The sequence below is a fragment of the Cyclopterus lumpus genome, chromosome 22 (assembly GCF_009769545.1).
Source record: "Cyclopterus lumpus isolate fCycLum1 chromosome 22, fCycLum1.pri, whole genome shotgun sequence".
Classification (NCBI taxonomy): domain Eukaryota; kingdom Metazoa; phylum Chordata; class Actinopteri; order Perciformes; family Cyclopteridae; genus Cyclopterus; species Cyclopterus lumpus.
In genome coordinates this window covers 17,054,926-17,069,728 of record NC_046987.1, presented here as the reverse complement: position 1 = coordinate 17,069,728, position 14,803 = coordinate 17,054,926, and the positions used below count along the sequence as shown (strand labels likewise).

The 14,803-nt window shown below is 39.2% G+C and overlaps 2 protein-coding genes across 2 annotated transcripts; both read left to right on the top strand.

The window, feature by feature from the left end:
* The first annotated feature begins 1,039 nt into the window (after nucleotides 1-1,039).
* Nucleotides 1,040-4,259, top strand: kcnk3b (potassium channel, subfamily K, member 3b). The gene is made up of 2 exons (XM_034563596.1): nucleotides 1,040-1,327; nucleotides 3,065-4,259. Exons 1-2 carry the CDS (start codon nucleotides 1,045-1,047, stop codon nucleotides 3,955-3,957), a joined length of 1,176 nt encoding a protein of 391 aa, XP_034419487.1. The 5' UTR covers nucleotides 1,040-1,044; the 3' UTR covers nucleotides 3,958-4,259.
* Nucleotides 4,260-9,466: 5,207 nt separating this feature from the next.
* On the top strand, nucleotides 9,467-14,803 carry marc1 (mitochondrial amidoxime reducing component 1). The gene is made up of 7 exons (XM_034563707.1): nucleotides 9,467-9,879; nucleotides 11,425-11,595; nucleotides 12,264-12,426; nucleotides 13,033-13,176; nucleotides 13,462-13,523; nucleotides 13,723-13,794; nucleotides 14,534-14,803. Exons 1-7 carry the CDS (start codon nucleotides 9,638-9,640, stop codon nucleotides 14,658-14,660), a joined length of 981 nt encoding a protein of 326 aa, XP_034419598.1. The 5' UTR covers nucleotides 9,467-9,637; the 3' UTR covers nucleotides 14,661-14,803.

The window sequence follows — 14,803 nt, the reverse complement described above, 5'->3', positions numbered from 1 at the left end:
AACACTGGCGCCTGCATTTCCCATAATGCAACTCAATAACTTCAAAACTCATAAAAACTTGTACATTTTAAATAAATGTCCCTGATGACATCTTCCGGGTTGTTTTTTTCCAAAAATAAAACGCTCATTACGATTTAAAGCGGATTGTCCTTTAAACTAGCATGAACAGTTGTATTTTCCGACCGGAAATGAATAAAATCTCTGATTTTGAAACTTTATGTGTACTATCTCATAAATATTGTCCTCTTCCATTACATAATTAAACTATTCTTTACATGCATAATCCTTAATTTCCTGTGTGTGACTATAAAGTTGGGAAGAAGCCAGCTCACCATGAAGAAGACAACGAAGAAGAAAAAGGATGTAGCTTTTTTAAATATTTACTCACGGAAAAACGATGGTTATCATTAGGGTTGCTAGACAACTTGTGAAGCCAGTAGAGCCACTCTGTTTAAATAGCCACTGGGTAAATATTGTATGTGAATGACCACGTGAATCTCTCTCACACACACACGCACACACACACACCAGATCATATGTATCGATGTTATGAGCTCGTTGTTGGAGGCTCTGCTGAGTCGAGAAGTTTATTTTGGCCTCAGGTAAAATAATAATGAGTCATATTGAGTTGTGTTGTGTGTGTGTGTGTGTGTGTGTGTGTGTGTGTGTGCGTGTGTGTGCGCACGCGCGCACGCGCGCAAAAACCTTCCGGTTGATTAGAGCCACTACCTCTCTGACAGTGTGGGATTGCCCCTTGTGTTTCTTTTTTCTTTTTTCTTCTTCTGCAGAATCTAAATATAAGTCGGTGACAAATAGTCCAAATACAGTAGCAACCCAACTGTGATGTGGGGGTGGTGCTGAGAGAACAGCTCCGTCTCCAAAGTCCCCCCCCCCACCCCCCCACCCACCTCTGTTGGATCCGGAATCCGTCAGGAGCAGGTCGCAGAAGAGTCTCAGCTCCCACCCCCCGAACCCAAACCTCCAAACCTCCCCCACCCACCCACCCACCCACTCCAACCTACCTGCCCGAACTCTGTGACTACCATGAAGAGACAGAACGCCCGGACCCTCGCCCTCATCATCAGCATCCTCACCTACCTGGTGGTGGGAGCGGCCGTCTTCGAGACCCTGGAGTCGAAGCAGGAGAAGAGTCACAAGAGGAGGCTCGACGCCAGAAAGCACGAGCTCATGCGCAAATACAACTTGACCAAAGGGAACTTCGAGGAGCTGGAGCACGTCGTCCTGCAGCTCAAGCCTCACAAAGCCGGGGTCCAGTGGAAGTTCGCCGGGTCTTTTTACTTCGCCATCACTGTGATCACGACGATAGGTGAGCCGGAAGTCTCTTGATTATAGTGTAAAGATGCTCAGTGTCCCCACCTGTGTCTCAGTATGTGCATATCATTTATGAGTCGAGCTACTTTTACTCAATAATACCGCACATAAGCACAATTATGAGGCACTTGTACTTTATTTGAGTGTACTATGTTAATGTTCTGCTACTTTATACTTCTACTATACTACAAGTTAGTTCCTTATAGCAGATTGGGATAAATAATACCAAATATAATCAGCAAATTAATTATGATAATTTATTATATGTTAAGATAAGACTTTATTAATCCTGGGGGGGGGGGGGGGGGGGGGGGGGGGGGGGGGGGGGGGTGGGGGGTTTGACCAAGTATTTAAATTGAGCTGATTCATTAGCACATTCATGCCTTGATAATTATAATCCAATAATGTATCACACATTGTTCTGAAATGAGCCATTTTGCATCATACGTTTGGTACTTTAAGTACCATATAACTAGTATAGTTTAATGCTCACTCCTTTATAGTTTTACCAAAAAAAACAACTGAAATAACAAATCTCTTTGCTCTAATTGATATAGCCTAATATAACAAATTACAGATTTTCCTCAAGCAGCTTTACAGCGTCTGTCCTTAGACCCTCGATTCAAATAACGAAAAACTATTGAAGAAACCTAAATCTCATCTAAAGGGTTTTAGCATAAATAGAGACTCGGTGTCATCTTGTGGTTTAAATGAGGAATTTGAATAAAACCCTTCTTATAAAAACAACCAATGGCAAAATTAATCTTCTCTTTGATGGGATGTCTCTCACTGCTGAAGCTAAACCATTTACTGGTTTAAAATGTATGTATTGCAAATCACGTGTATCAAATACTTTGCATACATTTGGGAAACAAAGATGGTGCCTGTTTTTTTTGTTTTTTTACGGTGCATTAATATTTTCGTTGTGCTTCCCCAGTTGATTAAAAGAGTCTTTGAGGATTTAAAAAAAATGTCTTCACAACAGCAGTAAAGCTTTTTTAAATACATTTATGACTTATGACCAAAAAAGGTTAAAACACATTTTCGGTAGATTTGATTTAAGTTATTTAATATTTTTAGACACGTCTTGGGTTGTTTTACGGCACCATATGATGAAATCCTCACATGACTTTATTCAAAATGTGTCTTCGTGATTTTGGAATCACATTTCTGTTTTATTTTGTGAAATATTTGGTTACATTTGTCTTATGTTGTTTGTCAGTAACTTTTTGTTTTTGCTGTCTTTCTTTACCAAGAAACCCTCAAAATCGAATTACTAGAATAATTGTATCTAAATGAAGATTTCCTGGTTAAATAAATTAATATAACTGTTCCTTCTTTCTTAATTCTTTGGCTTTGGGAGTAACTAAAGTCCCTAAAGGCGTTTTATTCAGTGGAAAACCAATGCATGTGTATTTAGCAGTGTTTTATTTCTACATAATGTAATAAATATTCATAGTGACTGCCCTCTACTGGTTGAAAACCAACTTTGGTAATTACATTTAGCTATTGGCTGATCTGATGCAAGGTGATGTAGACGTTGCCAGCTTTTGTCACCAACCAGTTTCATTAACTGGGAGTGTGTGTTGGTTTCCTATTAAATTACGTCAAGATGAAATAATAATTGTATCATAGGAGCTTGATGTCTAATTGCCTCTCTGCATCAGAGCTGCTCAGACAACACACAACATCACGTGTCTGAGGTGTAAAACTGTGACGTCTGCCCCCTCAGGTTACGGCCATGCTGCGCCCAGCACCGACTCAGGGAAAGTGTTCTGCATGTTCTACGCCCTCCTGGGGATCCCGCTCACCCTGGTCATGTTCCAGAGCCTGGGCGAGCGGATCAACACGTTTGTCAGGTACCTGCTGCACCAAGCCAAGAAGTGCCTGGCGATGCGCCACACCGAGGTCTCCATGGCGAACATGGTGACGGTGGGCTTCTTCTCTTGCATGAGCACGCTATGCGTGGGAGCCGTGGCGTTCTCCCACTGCGAGGGATGGAGCTTCCTCCACGCCTTCTACTTTTGCTTCATCACGCTCACCACCATCGGGTTCGGAGACTACGTGGCTCTGCAGAGGGACGACGCGCTGCAGAACGACCCCCGGTACGTGGCCTTCTGCTTCGTCTACATCCTGACGGGCCTGACGGTGATCGGCGCCTTCCTGAACCTGGTGGTGCTTCGCTTCCTGACCATGAACACCGAGGACGAGCGCAGGGACGCCAAGCAGCGGGCCCTGATGTCCGTCGGCAAGCCCAGAGGGGAGGTGGCTCGCCTGCTGCCGTTCTCGGCCTCGACCTCTTCCACACCTGTGGCGGACGAGTCCGCCAAGGCCCGAGATTTAAAAGGTGCCTACACCGAGGTGCTGCATTTCCAGACTATATGCTCCTGCTTGTGGTACCGGAGCAAGGAGAAGCTGCAGGGCTCCATACCCACCATGATCCCTCAGGAGCTGACGTTCTCCGATGCCTACATGCAGCAGAACAGTAACTGTCCCCACTACATGGAGCCCGGATCAACGGGCTGCGTCTGCAGTCCGCGTCAGTGTTCGAGCATAAGCTCCATAACATCGGGCCTCCACATTCTCTCCCCGTTCAGGATGTGTAAGAGACGCAGCTCCGTCTAGCCTTTCAACGCAGAGCTTTTCAGTACAGCACAGAGGGGATAACAGATGCTTGGTGGTCCTCACAACATTGACATGTTTGTGGTGCTATAATCCTAGTAAACAGTAGGACACACAAAAGGGCATACAGTACTGTAAACAGCAAAGAGTTACTGTGTTTTAAGAAATGCAACGTTTTGACTTGAGATGTAATTGTGTGAGAAGTCATGTGAACACGTTGCAGTGCATGAGGTGTACAGTGAGCACAAGGCGCTGCTGGGAAAGATGTTCATTGTCCAGTCGATTTGAGCGACAGCACAATAAAATATGGCGAGATAAAACAGCTCAGCTCTGGAGTAATTCCCAATGTAGTGCTTTTGTTAATTTAAATCGGGGGTTATTCCTTTGAAGTTGTAGTTTTCCTTCGTTGTATTTGTGACTGATTGCTGCACAATTTCAGATTTCTGGTTTCGAGTCGCCTCATGTTGCCCTAAAACCTTATTCCAACAAATCGTGATAGTCAGAACTGTACTAAAGCTGACACACACACACACACACACACACACACACACACACACACACACATAACTCGATATGACTCATTATTTTCTGTGTAGCTGCCTCTGTTATTATGATTTTCAGAGTTCTCTGTCCAAACTGCTGCAGCGTTATGTAATGTCACAAGTGGAAAAGTTCAAAAAAATCACGATGACATACCCCTAACGCAGTGAAACTGCACTAACCCAAGTAGACACACACTGAACTGGACTTGTTAAACACAACAAAGCTCTTCGAAAAAATCAGCGGGCTAAATCAACAATATTTAAATTTTTGATTTTGTCAAATCTGCATATGGAGCTGGAGCTAGGAAGTGAATAGCTTAGAATAACAGCCGGTAGCAGGAAAACCAGCTAACCTGGCTCCGACCGAAGGTAAAACTCGAGTCGCATATTAACATGCTGCATATTGTGTGTTTACAGGAACAGTTCAACATTTGCTTATTTACGTTCCTGCCAGATGAGAAGATCTGTAACCTAAAGTAAAGTAACTTGATTACTTTCCGTTATTTTTTTTGCATTACCTCATAAGCTAATTAAGACAAATACTTATACATACATACATTTTCTCATCTAACACAAATGAGTGTATTCCACAAATTGTCAACAGATTTTTTTTTTTAAGCTAAACACTTCGTCAACAATCCGTCAAAAACAGCAGCTGAAAACACAGAATAACAGAAATGATGAATTCAAGGTACATGTTTGGAGTGTGAATCTGCTCGGCTTTTTTTCTCTCCACTCTGCTCATTTGAGCTGGAGGACGATGACGCGTCACACAAGTCTGACTGTCGAACAAAATACGTGAGCTATTCAGACATGAAGTGTGCAGAGCTGTCCAAATCACATCTGGATCAAACAGCCGATGAAAACTATTTTTAGGAGCAGTTTGGAGTGGCAGATGGAAAGAGGTTTTCTGTGTTTGGACAATGGTTGACAAAATGGTTGTCAATCACAGATAATTATGCCACAATAGACTTGATCTCTGATTGATGGAAGAGAAGGAAACAAAATCCACCCTTGGATACAATTTCTTGTACTTCTTGGCTTATCTCGGTGTTAAGTTGTGTATTTTGTTTTGTAGGCGACGTGATGTGACATCACGTTAAGTTTATTTCTGGTAGACACATTTTGTCAATCAAAAGAGGTACACTTTCATTATTTTATTATGAGGGATTTTATTATTTTTTTAAACTAAAGTTCAACAATCACACGGTGAGAAATCCATCATAGAGGATCCTTTGCCATAGTAAAGGTAGGAGTGCAGTAATATGGAAATACTTTATGACAAGTAAAGGTCCTGCATTCTTGTCCTGTGAGTGCTGTAGTACCATATACATTAAGATATGATTAACTTTATTTATCGCGAGCAGATTTGCTGTGCAAAAGGCTAAGATAATATACTAACAACTCATTTACATCTCAAATGTCATACGGGGCTTGAATTAGATGCTGGTTGTTTTGCAAGGAAACACAAGCCACTTTAGAAATACATTGTATTTTATAAATTAATCAAATAATTTTAATGCAAAATCTTAATATTTAGAGTAAAACTAAAGCTTTCAGAAAAATGGAAAAGTGTAAAAAGTCAAATGTTTTTCTTTAACATGTTGTGAAGTATAGAATACAGAGACTGTATGTATATAAGAAAGGTGACAACACCCATTGTTTTGTGGACTATGGATTTGAAGCCTTGAGTTTGGTATTTTTGGCCGTCACCATATTTAGTTTTTGGCCGTCACCATATTGGCTTTTCTCAACCAGAAGTGATACAAGAGGGTGGAGCTACATTCGTAGGGAGAAAAATGTTAAAATAAACTTTCACAACCCCAAAAACACACTGAAAGGGTTCATGTTAAATTCATGATTTAAAGCTGGATTGAAGAAGACTTGATTAAGACCATAAACTCATGTTTACAATGTTTACTTAGGTACTAAATCAAGTGAGAAGTAGAGTAATTTTTTTCATAGGCTTCTATACAACCAGACAGGGTAGGAAATTTACATTTTTTTTCGGGGGCAATTTTTGCCCCCACTGACTGAAATCCAGGGGCATTTATAAAAAAATTAGGGGCAGTTTTTGAAACTTGTGAAATAACATTTAACCTTTGTTCAAAATAATAAATATACTTATTTAGGCTTACAGTATATGAGCAACTGTCATCAAATGACAATAAGAAGACTATTAGGCAGTAGTCTACAGAAGTGTTTTCTTAGATTTTTTTCAACACAGAAATCAGACAATCATAATAAATGTTATTCTTATTTCTTTGTGGTTATTTATTGTTATACATTTTTTTAAACAACTATTAACAATTATAGTTTTTTTATATATTATAACATACATAACAATTTTTAAAAAACGTAATAAAAGGGCTATACATAGATGAATTAAATTAAATTCACAACCAATTTTTCAGAAAATGAAAACAAATATTAAATGATATGTACAGTGTAGACAAATAATAAATATGTACATATACATACGAGTGGCTTATTTGTAAAAGAGCACCAGTCCCTCTACTAGTGATATCAGGGGCAAAATGATATTTCTTAGGGGCCCTCGTGTATTTTCGACACTGCAACCAGAGGAGTCGCCCCCTGATGGCCATTAGAAAAAAATGATAGAAAAACATAAAGCTAGAAATACTCAAGTAAGGTACAAGTACCACACAATTAAAACATGGGTCAGGATGACGGGACTGTGGAAAGATTTGAACACCCATGTGTGGCACACAATGGACATAAAAACAAGTGCCAGAAATTACTCTCAAATACCTTTTGATTCATATTTGATTCAGATCAGACCTGCTGTGATGGACTGTACCTGGTCGATGGATATAAGTACTGTTTGCACATGATAACAGATGCTTTCTGCTCTTGACTTGCTTTTAACAATAAGTGACCCTAAAATCAACAGCCGACTGTATATTTTATGGAAGTACTGTATTAGTTTTATAACTTCGCCAAGCAAGCATGAACAGGATATTTGGATAAGATAATGTTTGAAGTTGACAAGGGGCAAATTAGTACTTGAACACACAGAGTACTTAAAATATTGTATATTAAAAATCTTAACTCGCTAAGAATTTAAAACAATATTGTCCTATTTTATTCAAGTACATCTATTGAAAACATTAAATACATGTTGGTTTTTTTTGTGTCCAAAAACAGTTTTTGAGTTTCAATGTTGTTTTACTGGATGTCCTGATCACCTTTTAAACAAATTATCATTTACGGATAAGATTTGTGAATTTCTGTATACAGTGTAACTATTGTATATAAGATGTCGTCATGTGATGTTACCATCTTCATGCTGTTTATGCCCCTGTGCGGTGTGAGAAAAGCCTGCTGAATGTATAGAAATGGCCTTTGGTCCAGATGGTTTCCCCCTCGGCTTTCTGACTGAAGTCCAGTTCCGGACAAACTACAGCAGGTTAGTCACGAGCCCAAAGTATGGCGGCGTATCCTTATGTCATGGTTTGTGTGGCGGTATGTATATTATATCATCATATGGTACATACAGCGAGCAGGGGGTGGACAAAATAGCAACAACACTTACGGCAGCAAATAATGTTTTAGAAAAGGTGTTAATATATAGTTTCTAAATAGGACACCAGAACACTACTAATATTGTTGTTTTTTTTGTTGAGATGCTGATTCAGCTTGGTTATATGGTGACGCTTTATTTTAAGAGTACATAATATCCAAATAATTTTTCTTAAAATGTTCAAAACGTTTTTTTGAAAAGAACAATGTATTTTGGTTATAATCATATAAAGAATATGGACATTTTGTCGAAAAGCAAACTAAACATACATGGAGAATAGGAGTTTACCAAATTCAATGAATAACGAACGAACAGATATCTTTACTTAAATTGAGCTGTTGGGTGTTTGTTTTTTAGTGCTTCACAAGGGAGTTGCATTGAATACCAATTAACAAAATGTATACGTTTGAACTGGTGTCCTAAATCACCATTTTTATGAAGTAAAAATAGACACTAGGTGCTTAAATTGCTGCTAAATGGATACTGTATTGCCTTTGTAATTCTGTTTCTGCTCTTCGGTCCACCCCTGTAAACGAGTTGGCTATGTCTGGCTTTATTTACCTTGTACGTTTTATTTCTCTCGTGAGTTATGTGGGGTTTGGAAATCACAAGTGCACTTGTGTTTCTGTGTGGATTCCAGGTGCTATCTGTCTTGTTCGGTCCAAAAGAATAAAATACGGTATGTGGAGGTTATGCACAACCAGTTTGGCTTACGGGTACAAGAAAAACAATTATTAGTTTCCCTTGAATATAGAATCATTTTAGAGATCTCAAGGTGTAAAATTAACTTTATTTTAAGGACAAATGTGCAAATGCTATTTCACAACATTGCATTTGTATATCTTACAAAAAACTATTCCTCATTTTTTATGTGTTTTCCTTCAAAGGCCTGTGTCACGTTTCAATTTACACTCGATACATGCAGTCTTTTTCCAATAAACTTCTGTCATATAACAGTAGTGCAGCAATAATGAAGGAAAAAGCCTGACAGTGAAGGAAATGTTCGAGTCTAAGCTATAAATAAATAATACCACAAATCAAATTGTTGTATGCACCAAGAACAGAAATATAAGTGTCAGTTGCTGCTGAAAGTAGAGCTATTACGACTGTGTTATAATCAAAATGTGCTTGTCACTGCAACATCAAACAAGACGTGGCCCGGTGCCCTGGAGCTGCCTTCATCCATTAGATGTGCACAGAAAAGCAACATAAGGAGTATCCATTCGACAAATCCCTGTATTGACCCCCTGTGACTGGACCATCTGCTGTTTTCTACTTTGGCCAAAGACCTGACTATCTATGTCAAAGACCAAAATAGTTTAAATTGTTTATTTCATTTTTTTGCGGTTGACCATATCATTTTTTTTTTTTTACCAAAAAGCCCCGCCTCTTCCGACAAAGGGGCTCCGCACGTCGTCATAGAACTGGAGTTACGTTCAGGTAACGTTAGTTGCGTAACGTTACGTATAAAAACGTAACCCCCCCCCCCCCCACAGTTTTAATGGTATAAGCGACAGAAACAGGTTGGCGTACCAGACTTTTTTTTTTTATGAGGCTCCTGTCACTTTAACGTCACTTTACCGTCAAACTGTCCAACATGGAGCCGGCTGTGAACGCGTTAGCCTGCAATGGGAAAGCTGCTATTCTAACCGTCGGCGTTGTTGCAGTTCTGGGATTTGTTGGTCTCGGATATAAATACCTGCGAAAGCCAGAAAAAGTTGTTCGCGTGGGAGTGGTGTCGAAGCTCCTCATTCACCCACTGAAATCTGGCAAAGCGGTGTCTGTGACTCTGGCAGAATGCCAACGGAGGGGTTTGAAGTTGGGCGACATGCAGGACCGGTGAGTGTTTGGGAGGCTTTCAACACGTGTTGACATTGTTGAGGTGGAAAGTTGAGTTAATTCACTTTCCAAAGAAGGAGAACAGTTTCTGCCTCGTCTGCCTACTTTATACTTCTTCTGTCTTGGGGACATATTCTACAACATGTGCTCCTACTTTTGTTTTTACATGCAGAACATGTGATCAACTTGTATAATTGGGGACATATTATTAAAGGTTAAACGCTCACACAGGTGTGTGCAGGTTAGAACTGAAAGGAGCTCTTTAAACTACTCAAAAGTTCATCAAATAGTCAAAACTATCTATAGGTTTCAAGTACAAGGAGTTTGATTTAGTGTATTGTTGCATGACATAAACATAGTAAGAGAAAATAAGATAACAAAATAAAAGTACATACAAATCTAGAAATCTAAATATATAATATAAGAAAATTACAATAAAATTACGAATAAATACTATACACATATGTACAAAGCTGCATAGAAGAAAATGAATAAGATAATAATATATACAATATATCAGAATTAAATCAGATAATACTTTACCTCAATAAATCCACAATTGTAGGCTAATCACCCCAAAATATTTGTTTTGATTTTGTTGCACAATATTAAAAAAAAAATATATAATCTTTTGGGACTTTTGGGGGCTCTGAAAAAAAATCCTCTAAAAGGGACCGTTCTCCTTCATGAATATTACTTTTGATACTAGTATATTGAGCTGATACGTTTACTCAAGCAACATTTGGATGTAGGATTAATACTATGGCACTGTGTTGTTGTTCCTTTTATTGAACTGTGTTATTGAGATGGTGCACTTGTGGTTCTCTTAAACTGCCGTCAGGAGAGCCAATACCTTAATAAACGGTTGTTATTGATATTATGAGTTATTCCACTTAAATATAGACTATGTTGTCATTGCCTAATTGAAAAAAAAAGATTCTAGAAACCATTCAACTTTTACTTTTGTGGTGGCTTTCTTTCGAAACTTGAAGCGGCTCTTCAACCTTGCAGGCAGGGTGCAAAATTAGCTTCTCTTCTTTCAAATGACTAGTAAATGTTCATTATTTTACCAGCCACTCAATAGATTAACATTGCTAGTTGTTTATTTTTTTTTGTAGGTAAAGGAAATCCACCACCCACTTGAATATTTTACCAGCATTTAACTGGTGATAATTTTGTGCCCATATTTAATTTACCTGTCCAAACATTGAGACAATGTTAAATAGAAGGAAATTGCAGGATCAATTGTAAATCTCACTAGTGCAGTCTCTTTTGCAGAAACGTGTTTTGTGTATGAATCCCAGATCCATTTCTAAACAGTGGATAAAAATACAATTGATGTAAATATGGGATTTACGGATGAGTCTGCAGCCACGCTGTATCCGTGGCAACACGTGACGTCACCGGTTCCCTTTCTGTAACTTCGCTAGGAAAATCTGTGAGGGCTCAGTGTGCGCATTTAGTGCCTGGAGGTTGGATTTGATCCAGGGATGCCAAATTGTGCAGTTGAGGGGAAGTCCAAGGCTCTCTTTGTTTTGACTGCAGGCACTGGATGGTGGTCACGGAGGACGGCCACATGGTGACGGGCCGACAGCAGCCCAGTATGGTGCTGGTGTCCCTGACCAGCCAGCGAGGTCAGGTCTGTCTGAACGGCCCAAACATGGAGGAGCTGAGATTCCCCATCAAACAGTCCGACAACGCCATCATCGACTGCAGGTGTCACATCAGAGTTTAATTTGACCTGTTTATTGTTTGCCTTTTATTTGACCTCGACTGTGTCGAGAGACAGGAAACATTTGCAGTTTGATTCAAGAATTAACAAAAAATATCACAAGTCTGTTTTTTTAAAAATATGTTCATGTCCTGGAGCGCATTAGTCACCTTTTAAAATGTTTTGAGAGAGATGCAGATGGTTAAAGTATACTCAGGATTCAACTAACAACTTTCATCAGGGATTAATCTGCAGATTATTTTCTTGTTTAATGTATTCAACAAGAAATCTAATAATCTCTCATCTAAAAGGCAGAAAACTGTTGTCTTATAATTTCTCACAGATCGAGGTGACATCTTGTTTTGTCCAACCCTAAAATATTCAGTTTTGCAATCCTATAAAAACAGAGAAAAGAAGTAAATCTTCTCATGTGAGAAGCTGGACCCAGTAAATATTTGGCTTTTTTTCTGCAAGAAATAGTCTTGATTTATTTTGCAGCTGTAATATCTGCTAATGTTGTCATCCAAGGACTTTAATACAACCTATTATTCCTAAGAGAGGCTCATAATAGATATGTTAGATATCGTTGATGACACTTTACAATACTAATATCTTCTACATTTGTTCTATTTTCAGACGGGTATGAATGCTTCTTGTTGTTTTTGTCCCGCAGAGTGTTTGGAGTCGACATTCAGGGAAGGGATTGTGGCGACGAACCGTCTCGCTGGCTCACTCGTTATCTGGGGGAGGAGAAAACCTTTCGCCTAGTGCACTATGAACCAGAGATGACGGCCAGGAGGTCGGAGGAGAGCAAGCCTCTTCCCTCACCAATCGAGGTAAACAAGACCAGGCCCATGCGCTGGAAGTCTGCGCTGCTTTTCATCCCCAGATATTAAGGCTCTAATGGTCTATGACTCCTTAAATACATATTTCTCACGTTTATGTCATCTTTACCATCAACCTTTTTGAGAAACAAAACAACAGATTAATATATTTCTGGCTGTTCCTTTAGCTGTTACACCATTTATCTGATTCAGAAACTGTTTAAGCCGAAATTACCTTCGGATTTCTCACATTTCCAAATGCCTTCGTCAGGACCAATAACCAAATCAAAAAGTAATATTTCATCAAAATCTCTTTTTATTTTGTCTCATTTAAAATATTGCTAAAGATTAACAGCTTGCAGTAACCAGATCCAGTAAAATACAGTTAATTATACGCCTCTCAGTACAACTGAAGCAATGATTGACTGGGCTGAGATCAACAGTGACTTGACACTGAGCAGAGAAGTAATGACGAGAGGTTGTAAGGAGGTTTTAAAAGATAAAAATGTAAACAGTTCACACTATATATTTGGATAGGTGTTACCAGAAACAACCCTGTATGCATACAAGAGAACAGGATGTTTAATTATATCTGTGATTGTATTTGTGGCGTTGTAGGAGGTGGTCTATGCAGATATGGGACCTGTGATGCTGCTGTCCGAGGCCTCTGTCAAGGATCTCAACAAAAAATTAGAAGAGGACGTCACGATAGAGCGTTTCCGCCCAAACATTGTCATCAGTGACTGTGGAGCGTTCGACGAGGTGTGTTCTGCAAATATTGCTCCAATTTCTTTCTTTCTGCTGATTCCTCTGTTTGGCTTCAAGGTCAAAAATCTTGATTTTACGTGAACAAAGAAAAACGCATCAAGGCAGTCATGTAAATATTAGATTGTCGTATGTCTCTCCACACTACAGCCCACGAGGTTTTGTAAATGATCATTTGGACCTTTTACTTCTGACTAATCCGTCGCCCTTTTCAGTGTGAGCAGTGTTGACTAATTTTATCTCCAACTCCAAAAAAAAAAACCAACTGCTCGGCTTTTTCAGGATTCGTGGGACAAGATCCAGATTGGCAACGTGCGGCTACAGCGTGCGATGTCATGTGGACGGTAACACAGTTGATGCTTCACACTGATTTAGTTTATTCAGAGACAGAATCGCTTCATTTATGCACAACAATTAATCCAAAGCTGCGACGCATTTTTACCTGGGTACAAATTAAATTCTAGTGTCTATTTGATGTTTTTATGACTAGAGATTTAGGGTTACCAGGATGGATTCAAACTCACCTGTGTTCGTTGTTTCCAGATGCATTTTCACCACCGTTGACCCTGAAACAGGTGTAATCACCAGAAAGGAGCCTCTGGAAACACTGAAAAGGTAAAGTTTTAACTGTAGAATGTAACGTGTTAAGCATCAGCAGCATCCCACTTCAGCCTCTAAAAAGAGCAATTATTATTTCACGCACACACAGAAAGGAACCTCCCTCAATCCAACGCTAAAAACGTGGCTACTTTTATGACAATTATGCAGATTTAAGGGTCTGACTGGGCTTTTTAATGTCAATAAAATATGGCATCTCTGCATGACTTTTTTTATTTCTAGCTTCATTGAGTTTTTTTATTATTATTATTATTATTGATGTATATTATCATTATTATCTCGCCCCCCCCCCCCCCCCCCCCCCCCCCCACTTTTTTTTTGTTAACTCAAAATACTTTATTGTCCATTAGATTTGTCTTGCATGACACGATACTCGGCAGTGATTAACAATAAACTAATAAATGTACATTAAAATAATTGATTATATATAATATAATAAATAATATATTATTTTGTAGAAAGTCCTAAAAGGCTTCAAGGGAAAGGGTTCAGATGAGATGTTTGCAGGCGAGTTCAAAGTGGCCAATTTAAACAGGCTCTTATTCAGAATGGTAACAGCTGATTTATTCTAATAATGTTTCTTAGTCATTGAGAGTACGCTCAGGCAAAGTGACCCAAAGGTACACTTTACCTGAAGAATTCCTGTTTTTAAGAACTGAAAAATACTCTCATATTGGCCCTTTTTCCTGTCCAGTTTCACATTTACAAGCCTTTCTGTCTGCGATTCTTTTCACAGCTATCGTCAGTGTGAACCAGCCGAGAAGCACATCTACAAAACGTCTCCGTTGTTTGGACAGCTGCACAACGTGATGAAGACGGGGATCCTGCAGGTCGGCGACGTGGTGTACAAGATCAGCCGTTGATGGAGGGAGTCGGGGAGTTAAAAACATGCCAACATTATCATGGTGTGATCAAAGAAACCACTTGCATAGATGAAGTCAGAAGAGGTCTAACAACATTCCCACTGCTCATTAAATCCTGAAAGTGCAATTAAACTTTGTAACAC